Here is a 10,941-nt window from a genome sequence, read left to right on the forward strand (position 1 = left end):
GATACCCCCCTAACTAATTATTAAAATATTGCGAAAAAAACTCCTCGGCCAGGAGTCGAACCTGGAATCTCCGGCTTACCGTGCCATCGCCTTCCCTGTTAGGCCACCGAGGCACTTGGAGTTAGTCTCGCAATATTCTTATGCAAATCTAGCATCCCGTATGATTTTAAGAATTGAGATTTCAATTCGAAAAACTCACTTGTAAAAATTTACAAGTGAATTCGTTACATGTGTATACGTATATATATATACATGTATAAGTTCTCGCTCAACACTTTGAGAACGGCTCGTAAGGCCTTATATTCATTCATTGGTTCGAATGTAATTAATTCATTAACTTAATAATACATATTCCTGCATTGTCATCATCAAGAAAAATTTCGTCATACAATGCAGGATTAGTTTGACCGGACCACGAATCTATTATTAAAAGAAAGTTTTCTTTGTTTACATATGGTGATAATATAGTATAATTTATTTAGACACTTCAGCCTATATGGCCAAGAAGGGGACTTGGTTACAAAAAGTCTACTCACACACATTCTTCCATACGATCCATACGTTACATACCACTTATTTCACGCTTATTTACATTTACTTTACAATTCCTTTACATTATCTCCACTCCCATCACGTTAAATTACATTAAATTGCGTTAAATAAATTAACTTAAATCATAACCCAATTTAGCCTTCGCCTTAATTACATTTAAATACCTTTATACCTTTATTCTTTTCTGCCTTTTTACATTTTACCTTGCCTTTTTACATTTTTGCCTTCTTTTTCTTTTTCTCTTTTTTCTTCTTCTTTTTTCCTATTTCTATTTCCTCTTTCTCTATTTTTTATTTTATTTTATCTTTATTCTATTTTCTTTTTATCTTTATCCTAAGTTACTCTGAATATATACACCTACACACACACACACACACACACACACACATCTAAGTCACAAAATATTTATTAATCTTTATATTACATTGCTCCTACTCTAAGTCTTGAGAACTCTTTCCTCTTATCTCTTGATTCCTTCTTTCCAATTCCCTTTTTCTTTTCTCTTTTTCCTTCCATAATTTCTCCAGAATCTCTCCTTTATTCTTCTCTAAATCATCATCCCCTATCCTATCTAATCTCTCCTTTTTATCCGCGCCTAAACTTATAAACCATTCCTTTGTACACCTACACTCATCTACATAGTGTTCTAGCTCATCTTTACCTATTTCACAGAATATACATCTTCTCTCATCCTCCTCCCTCCAGTATTTGTTGTTTTCCTCCATGTTTCCACATCTCACTCTCATCAGAGCTCTAACCTGATCGCCTATCTTTATATCGTCTATGTACTTTTTCTGGAGATATCTGGGTTTACCTATATCAATGCTCCACTCTTTGTATCTCTTGTTATATCTTGCCTCTCTTATTTTTCCTTCTTCCATTTGTTTTTGCATGTCTCTTTCCCTTTCTATCATCATACTTTCTACATCTTTTCCTTCTTTATAGCTTTCCTCTATTGCTTCTACACTCCATCCTTTACTGTTATAATATCTTTCCTTCTCTTTGCTGTAAAGATCTTTCCTTTTTAAATCTCTTTTCTCCCACCAGCACTTCTTTACCAAGGAGTTTTCTTCAAAATCTCTGACTCTCATATCATATCTGACCGCTCTTGTACCCCACTTTATCTTTAGTTTTCCTAAGTCCAGCTCTCTCCTTAACAAGTATCTCGGCGTACAGAAGTCTAACCTAAAAACCCACCTAACATAATCCAACATTATCTTTTCTAATTCCTTTTTCTCTTCCCACCCCCATAATTCTACCCCATACGACATCACGCTTATCACTAAGTATCTGAATAGCATCCATCTCCTCCGGAAATCATTTTTACAAATTCTTTCTCCTAAACCCCAGACTTTATTTGCCGCTATTCTACCTTTTCTACCTATTTCCTTTATGTGATCTGCGTAACTTCCTTTCCTATTAAATATAAAGCCGAGGTATTTAAAGCTCTTTACCTTTTCAATAACTTTATCGTTCCACAAAATCCTATCTACGTTCTTTGTACCTGCGCTGTTAAAAACTATTAGCTTCGTTTTTTCCGTACATAATTCGAGTCTTCTTGCCTTTAAGAATCTCTTCATTGTATCCATCATATCTTGAAGCGCTGTTGCATTCTTCGCCAGCAAAACAATGTCATCCGCATATGCTAGGGACCATATCCTATGCTTCCCTATAGTTACCCCTCTTATGTTTCTGTCTCTTAGTTCCTCTTCCAAATCTGCTATGTAAAGATTGAATAAGGTGGGACTCAGGACACATCCCTGCCTTACACCTTTGTTAACCATGAAGCTCTTAGTTAGACCTTTCTCTGTTCTGACCACTACCTCCGTTTCAGCATAAATATTCTTCATTCTCTTTATCAATCCACTTACTCCTTTCTTTTCCAGTATTTTCCACAGCTTTTCTCTGTCCACATTATCAAACGCCGCCTTTAAGTCTATGAACAGTGCATATACTTTCCTTTCTCCTCCCTCCTTTTCCTTTTCCCTTTGTACCACATGGTTCAGCACATATATGTTGTCTAGAGTAGACTTTCCTTTTCTGAAGCCTGCTTGGTTTTCCGGCAGCAAGTCTTTTTCTTCTACTTCCTTTTCTAATTTCTCTCTTATTATCTCTGCATATATCTTATAAGCTGTACATAGTAGCGATATTTTTCTATAATTCTCTGCCTGTTCCTGATTACCTCTCTTGTGTATATTGGCACCACGATACTCCTCCTCCATTCCTCTGGAATCTTCATACTTTTCCAAACCTCCTCTATTATCTTTGTCAGACCCTTCTTTACTGCCTCTCCTCCGTATCTCCACCCTTCCATGGGGATACCGTCGATTCCCGCAGCTTTCTTCATTTTTGCCTTTCTGACCGCCTTTATTATTTCTTCTTCTATTGGTTCTTCTCTTGGTTCCTCTCTTTGTTCCAATTCTTCCGGTTGTTCTTCATCCTCTCCTCGATTTTCCCTCACTACCTCATCCGTCCCTTCCTCTTCCTCTTCCCTCTTCTTCTCCTCACCTCCTAGTAGTTTCATGAAGTGCCTTCTCCATGCCTCTAAGTTTATATTAGCTTCCTTCCATTCTCTTCTTTTTCTTTTTTTATTTATGAAGTTCCACACTTCTGATTCCGTTCTCAGCTTTCTCAGAGTTTTTTCCTCTTCATCTCATTTTTCTTTCCTTTTTTTATCTAAGTGTAGCCTCAGACTTTTCTTTTGTTCAATATAAACTTCTCTCCTCACTACACCTTTTCTCCATTTCCTATATGTTTTCTTTACCTCTCTTTTTCTCATTGTGCAGCTCTTGTCCCACCAGTCCTTGTGACCTATCTTCCTTTTCTTTATTTTATAAACTTTTTTTGTCATCGCTTCTTGTACTAAGTTCTTCAACTTATTCCATTTCCTATCTAGGCTTATCCTTTCCTGCTCCTCTGTCCAACCTATTTCCTCTGTTTTGGCTTTATATTTTTCTATTGCTTCTGGGTCCCAACATATCCTCTTTTTTTCAATTATCTTCTTCTCTTGCTTTTTCAGCTTCATTTTTCTTCTGCCGTCTCTTTCTTCTTCCTCTTCCGTTTCTTCCATCTTCATACACACCGGCATATGATCTGAGTCCACTCTCTCCTCAACCTTGAATTCTGTAACCTTATCAACTATATAAGCTCATTTACAAACACGTAATCTATTACTGTACTACCCCTTGCTCCTACATAGGTAAACTCTCCATCCCAATCTCCATTAGTCCTACCATTTAGTACATTCAAACCATTTTCTATCATACTATCTATGAATTTCCTACCTCCATTACTTATCATTTTGTCCTTACTTTTTCTCTCCACTCCTCCTTCTCCTTCATCTCCTCCTAAATTTCCTATCCTAATATTAAAATCACCTCCAAAAATTAATCTTTCCTTTTCAAATTCTTTCATTACCTTTGTGATTATTTCTGCAACCTCTTTACCACTGTTTCTGTTGTTATACATTAGTATAATATTCAGGTTCTCATTTACCTCTTTTGTTCTCATATGTATTATAATATCATATCCTATTTTCATCCTTTCCCACTCCTTTCCTCTTCAATCTCTTCTTATTCCAACGACTAGGCCTCCTATCGCTCTACCTTTTCCTTTTTTCTTCATTGCATGGCTGCTCTCCCACTGGTGTGAGTCTGGTAGTCTGTTCTTTATATTCTCCCAACCTTTTTCTGTTAGCCATGTCTCACATAGTCCTATGTAGTCGTACTCCTTTACAAAATTCCAAAACTCTACATCCTGACTTCCTAATCCTGCAACATTCCAAAATAATATTCTTTTTTGTATACCTTTCCTCTTATTCATTTTCTCTTTCTTCTCCTCTTCTTGGCCTCTCTTTAGTTTTCCTCTCTTGTGCTTTCTACACCTCTCTCTCCTCCCTCCACTGCTCTCTTTTCTTTCCAACCTCTGTGCTTGTCCTTTCTTCTTCTTCTTCTATTTCCTTTTCAATTTCTCTCCATAGCTTCCATGTACCTCCTATCCTTACCTTACCTAAGCCTATTTTTATTTCTTTACCTTTTCCTCTCCTTTCCTTGGCCCATCTGGATATTCTTTCCTGTATCTTTCTCTCCTCCCATGTTAGATCGTTCTCTATATATATATTTTCACCTTTTAATTTATTCTTGTTTCTCATCACCTCTTTCTTTTCTTCTTCACTGTTCAGCCCTACAATTATTACTTGATTGCTCACTCTTCCCCACCCCACCATACTGTCCAATCCTAACTTCGTTTTTAGGAAAAATCTTGCCCATCTCTTTGGATCTTCCTTTATTTGTTTCAGCTCCTTTGCGTCCTTAATTCCTTTTATTACTATATTGTTCCTTCTCTCTTCTTTTTCCTTGTACGAGATCCAGTTCCTTAGTTTTCCCACCTCTCTTACACTTAACCTACCAACGCTTACCCCTGACGTGACAGATCCTGCGTAGCTACTACCTCCTACTTTACTTCTCCAGTCTATTTCTTCTTTTCTCACTGATCTGTGGCTTTCATCCTCTTCCACCTTTTCTTTTATGTCTCTAATTTCCTTTTCTATCTCACTAAACTTTTCTTCTATCACTCTCATTCTTATTTCTCAATTCATTTCCTTTCTTTTCCACTCCTCCATTATTTCATTCTGCCTTTTTCTTTCCTTTTTCCATTCCTCTATTATTTCCATCTGTCTATTTCTTTCTTTTTTCCACTCGTTTATTTCAATTGTTAGCCTATCCACTAAATCCGCTTTTATCTTTTCTAAACTCTACACTTTCTTTGTACTTTTACCCTTATCTTTTTCCGCCGTTTCACCTTCGAAAATCACACTTTTCTTTTCCTTCTCCATATTTCCTTTGAATTCCAACATCTTTTGATTCTCCTCCTTCCTACTCTTCCCTAACCTACTCACTCTGCTTGTTTCTGTACCTCTTCCCGCCATAACCTCACCTTTTCCGCAACCTTTTCTCCTTGCTTTATTTCCCTTCCTACCTCACCACCTATCCTACCTTTATTTCCTGAGCTTACTCTTCTACCTATTCGTCCAATTCTCGCCTTCTTACCTTATTTTCTACTCTAACTACTTACTAAACTTATATCTAATTACGCACTGCAACAAACCCACGTACGCACACAGTCACTCCTCCTAACCAAGTCCTATGGTGATAATATTTCTTTTAAATATTGTGTACGAGGTGTGATCAAAAAGTAAGGTGACTCTTTGAATTTCGCGCGCTCTGTACACTCTAATTTCAAAATTTTTTGTTGTTGTGTTGGTACACTCGTCACGATCATATGTTCACAGTTTTGACTATATAACATGTGTTGTTTTTATGTGAGAGGCATAAAGGTTAGACTCGTGTTTGCGTGCTCGGCGATTTTTTGCTGTTGAAAATAATGGAGCAGAGAGTTTGTATTAATTTTTGTGTAAAAAATGATATTAAGTGTTCAAAAACTCTTGAAATGTTGACAGTGGCGTACGGTGAGTCAACTTTGAGCAAAAAAAATGTTTATAAATGGTATAAGTTATTCCAAGAGGGCCGAGAAAATGTTAACGATGAACCTCGCTCTGGACGCCCCAGCACGTCAAAAATCGACGAAAATGTTCAGGAAGTGAAAGAAATTGTGTTGAAAAATCGTCGAATCACTATTAGAGAAGTAGCTGATGATCTTAACATATCGTTTGGTTCATGCCAATCAATTTTAACGGATGTTTTGGGTATGACACGTGTGTCAGCGAAATTCGTTCCAAAACTGCTTAATTTTGATCAGAAGCAGCATCGCATGAACATCGCCCAAGACATGTTAAACGACGTCAATGATGATCCTGATCTGCTCAAAAGGGTTATAACTGGCCCCCTGCGACTTTTTCCTCTTCCCAAAATTGAAAAGGCCCATGAAAGGACGAAGATTTGCGACGATTGAGGAGATTAAGGCTGCATCGCTGGAGGAGCTCAAGGCAATAAAAGTGCATTTCAGAAGTGTTTTGACGACTAGAAAAAGCGCTGGCACAAGTGCATTGTATCAGAGGGGGATTATTTTGAAGGGGATAACATAATTTTGGATAAATAAATGAATATTTTTTTATAAAAATGAAAAGTTACCTTATTTTTTTATTACACCTCGTATACAGATTTGTTGTAAGTTTTCCGGACTTCGAAGATGTTACCACGACATTTGTATGTATAGTAGAAAATTTATCGATAGCTTGTTGTTGTTGTGAAATTTAGTTTAGTTTCGTTCGGGCTATTGAGCAATTGCGGTAAGTACGCATCATTGCTCAATCGACCCGGTTTTGGTTCAAAAGGGTAACAAGCAGCATTTCTTTGAAAATGAAATCTGCTTGTTAAGCGTAATGTTAAGTATGGTACAGACACAGCACGCAACGTCAGCGGCCTACGTGCAGTAGTAATTAGGTCGCTAAACTGCTGAGTGATCGCGATCGATTCCTTTAAAAGATCGATCGCGAGCAACGACAGGCAGATCGTGAGTAGCTGTTGAATACTGTGTGGCTCCGAGTCCATCCGGAGAGTTTACCGCAGTATAGCAACGGCTAAGTGTCAGTATAAGCGTGCGTAATTGTACAGTAATTTGTAAACTTGGTAGTAATAAACTACGCCAGTTTTTTATAAAAGAATCTTATTCATCACCAAGTCCTTTATCTTCCCGATCTCAACATTGTACTTTTGGACCGAACGACTCCTGTCGCTTCTTGTAAACGTAAGAATATGCTTTAAAACATGTTGCACATATTTTTACATGTTGCGTACACTTATTTATCCGCTTTTTATGAACACAATTAGTAATTAGTATTAATCTATTTATTTTTAACCATATGTTTTAAATCACGAATTTTTTATGCAAAACAATGCACTTTTATAACTTGACAATAAATAAATAAAAAACGTATTACTTACATTTAGATTATACTGTACAATTTTGAAAAAAAAAGTATATCGAGACTCTAACCAGCAGCATCGACACTACTAACCTAGTACGCTACCGCTACGTTACGCGCTCTTCGATTAAGTGATCTGTTTAATATCCTTATAAAGTAACTCAAAATTTTCAAATTCGATTTTCTCGCGAATGCTTGAGTAGTGCGTTTTATTACTTTACCCTGCAATACTGCACATAGTCATCTATTGATCCTATAAATTTCGTCCAAATCGATTGATACAACCTCCCCTTGTGAGTAGATCAAAAGTAAATTTAATAATAATTAAAAGTGTAAATTTACATAGATTTACTTATATCTATTTAGATTTATACTTATACTTATTTATATCTACCTTATATCTATTTAGATTTAATTTAGATTTAATTAGATCTATTTTTCCTTTTTTTTTTATCTTGTTAGATTTACCTTAGATCTAATCCATTTTTTCTCGGGTTACCTCTTCCCCTCCGCTTTTTTCGGATAATCGTGAAAAACGCCTTTTTACATGTTTTTTTTTAAGATGGCGGATTGATTATGTCCAACAAAAATTTTTTTACATTCGTTTTTAGCGAATAAAATTACATAAAGATACCAAGTTTCATAAAGATCAAAGAGGGAATAGCTAATGTGCAACTTTACCGAGAGGTCTTTTCTATATTCCTATTATCTCTTTTTTTCCAAAATCATTTATGTTCTATGCAAAAAATGCATAGAACATAAATGATGTATTTTTTTAAGAGCTACAACTTTTATTTGAAACGATTTTTGTTACATGAATAGTTAACAAAATAATGTTGAAAAACGTAATAATTTTTTAGTTTGAGTTTTGACTATAAAAATGACTTTGTCAGTAATTTTCGTTATTTGTCATATTTGTAAGCAGCGCACCAAAGTACAGTAGTATACCAATCGACAGAAAAATCGGGTTTCAGATTTTCGGAACTGCACCTAAGTTTTTTAATGTAATTAAAATCAAGAAATATATAAGACCTTACGAGCCGTTTCCAGGATGTTAAGCGGAAACTGTACGTGTATATATATATATACACATGTAACGAATTCAACTTGTAAATTTTTACAAGTGAGTATTTTTTGAATTGAAATCTCAATTCTTAAATTCATACCAATTCATTTTAATGTCATTGTTACGTTATGGCTGCTGGAAACGGGCATGGACGGATCGTAACACCAGTTGGTTTTTTTTTATTTCGCGATACACACTTACGAGAAACGGGCGTGTGTATGCGAGAGCCGAATGAGATATGTCGGGTCCGGCGAACGGGTCAACGGTTGTACTGGGTTGTACGCCGCTCTTACTCAGGCCTAAGATGCGAATTTCAATGGCCTGAGATGAGACTGTGCGATTTTCTTGAGAAGGAACGAGTGTGGAGGTCAATTAAATATTTATTAGACAGGTGGATTGGTTGGTTAACATTCTATATTTGATTAGTATTTATAAAATATATTTCTAGATATATTTCTTTGGTTAATTATATAAATTCGATAATACATGGTCATTACAGTTGTACGTATATTAAAAAATTCTATTTTGTTTTACATATTTCGATATATTTTCGTGTGTATGGTGTAAACGCAAACATATCTGTTTATACATGTGTATGCTTGTGCGAACTCGATTATAAATTCATTGCGGCTTGGGTTTTTTAGGTCGGTTGCTACCTTTTTTTTTTTTTTTTTTAACGAGGAGAAATGCTTCATGCACACCTCCACTCTCGAGGGGGATGGAGGTAGTGTGGGACTCTCCTAAGAAGGGCTACCCACTAAAACTCCCCGGCGGTCCTCCAGCATTCAGGAGGGAGCCTGGAAAACCCGAAAGCTATGACTTCTCGATTCCCTCCCTTATGCATGCCTTGGGGAGCCAGCTGCCACCTGACTCCTCAACTCTCCCGAAGGCGAAGAGACAGGACCACCACGCCTCTCCGCCAACACCTTAGATTGCGTGCAATGGTAGAGAGGAGCCCCCGCTCCTCCCACCTGCAACCTCGAGTTCCACAGCCGAGTTACACAGATAGACCGAGCGTCTATGTGTGCGTAAGTAGTGGGGGGAAAACGGTAGCGTGCGCAGGCTCGATTTCCCATCACTGTCCCACTCTTGGTGCTGGCCGGTCAAATCTTTCATCACTGATTCAAGATACATGTAACGGTCTCATCGCCACATTGCTTTAACCAAACGAAGACTAAGTCGCTTTGTAATTTTCCAAAAACGAAAAATATGGCTTCAGCTTGTCCGTGTTCGACATGACGTTAATTGAATTGCTTTGTAATTTGATGTCATCATCTCGAAAACGGATCTCTTGAAAAAGGAAGATTCTGTGTCCAAGACTTTGACATTTTGCCAATTGAAATTATGGTCCGTGTCAATTCTATGCTGTGTAACTACAGTGTAAAACATTTTCCACGCGACGATTAATTTGATTTTTGGTTTGGTTTGGTGCGCTTATGGCTCGTAGACCTATAAGAAGGTTAGTCTATACGTCATTCTATAGTCATTTTTATTTTTTATCCTCAGAACGTAAGGGGGGATTATTGTGCAGTACTACTACCACGCGGTACACGGCCGTCTTTCACAGTGAGCGTGCCCATCTGTGTCACGCTCGTGCTCAGGGTAATGTGACTGTGACCGCCTTGTGGGAGGGGGATTAATTCGAGGGGGGATTATACTCGAATTAATTATTGGAGGTCCGATTTAGTTCGTCGATCAACCGATAAACTCGGTTGAAGGGGAGCGGCCCGGAAAAAAATCCTTAGGTGATAAGCGGATTCAAACTCGAGACCCCTCCGAGTTCGCACAGCCCCTGCACTCAGGCCGCGAGACCACTGGGCTGGTCCTAATTTGATTTCTGTGTTCGGAAACTCTAAACTTGAGTTGTCTCATAGTCTGGCCTACGTACGAAGCATCGCAATCATTACATTGCAACTTATAAACTATGTTTTTTCGTTCAATATCTACAGAATCTTTGATATTTCTATTTCCTTTTTTTAACAATTTTAAAATTGTGTGCAATATTGTATTAATAAAAGGTACAACAAAATTGTCATTGATGACTTTAAAAATTATTTCTAACGGATAGTTGTTGGAGATGAGGATGTTGATTATAAATTTTATATTCTTTGCTTGAAACACTGGGTGGGACAACAACAGAGCTCTGTCTACCATTCCGATAATAAATAAATATGCAGAAGGGCCGATACAGAGTCAAATACTAGGTGTTGATGTATGAACAAAAATCTTTATTTAAAAATTCCAAACGACTCTTGGTTTGAGTCATCTTCAGTGGCATACAAAAATCTACATAAGTAAATTAAAATAAAAACATTGAACAAAAATCGAAGAAGCAGTACAAAAAAGATGCAAAGCAATAATTAAAACTCACCATAAAGAAAAAGATAAGCAGTACATCACATTGTAGTAAGAAAGAGACATTAAATAATTAGTTGATATT

The 10,941-nt window shown here is 36.9% G+C and overlaps 1 protein-coding gene across 1 annotated transcript; it reads right to left on the minus strand.

The window, feature by feature from the left end:
• Positions 1–983: 983 nt before the first annotated feature.
• On the minus strand, positions 984–4,020 carry LOC109861916. Its single transcript, XM_020441769.1, has 4 exons — positions 3,786–4,020; positions 3,317–3,675; positions 2,794–3,178; positions 984–2,683 (listed from the first exon to the last, which is right to left on the minus strand). Exons 1-4 carry the CDS (start codon positions 4,018–4,020, stop codon positions 984–986), a joined length of 2,679 nt encoding a protein of 892 aa, XP_020297358.1.
• Positions 4,021–10,941: the final 6,921 nt, after the last annotated feature.

Source organism: Pseudomyrmex gracilis, unplaced genomic scaffold (assembly GCF_002006095.1).
Source record: "Pseudomyrmex gracilis isolate BER0280 unplaced genomic scaffold, ASM200609v1 scaffold_1143, whole genome shotgun sequence".
NCBI lineage: Eukaryota > Metazoa > Arthropoda > Insecta > Hymenoptera > Formicidae > Pseudomyrmex > Pseudomyrmex gracilis.

What these genes read in the sequence shown, in the direction of transcription:
- LOC109861916 (XM_020441769.1), bottom strand. Translation starts at nt 4,020, where the DNA reads ATGTATAACAACAGAAACAGTGGTAAAGAGGTTGCAGAAATAATCACA. An exon ending in TGGTTTGAATGTACTAAATG is followed by an intron (nt 3,676 to 3,785) that starts GTAGGACTAATG and finishes ATAAGGTTACAG; the next exon opens with AATTCAAGGTTGAGGAGAGA. An exon ending in GCACAATGAGAAAAAGAGAG is followed by an intron (nt 3,179 to 3,316) that starts GTAAAGAAAACA and finishes ACTCTGAGAAAG; the next exon opens with CTGAGAACGGAATCAGAAGT.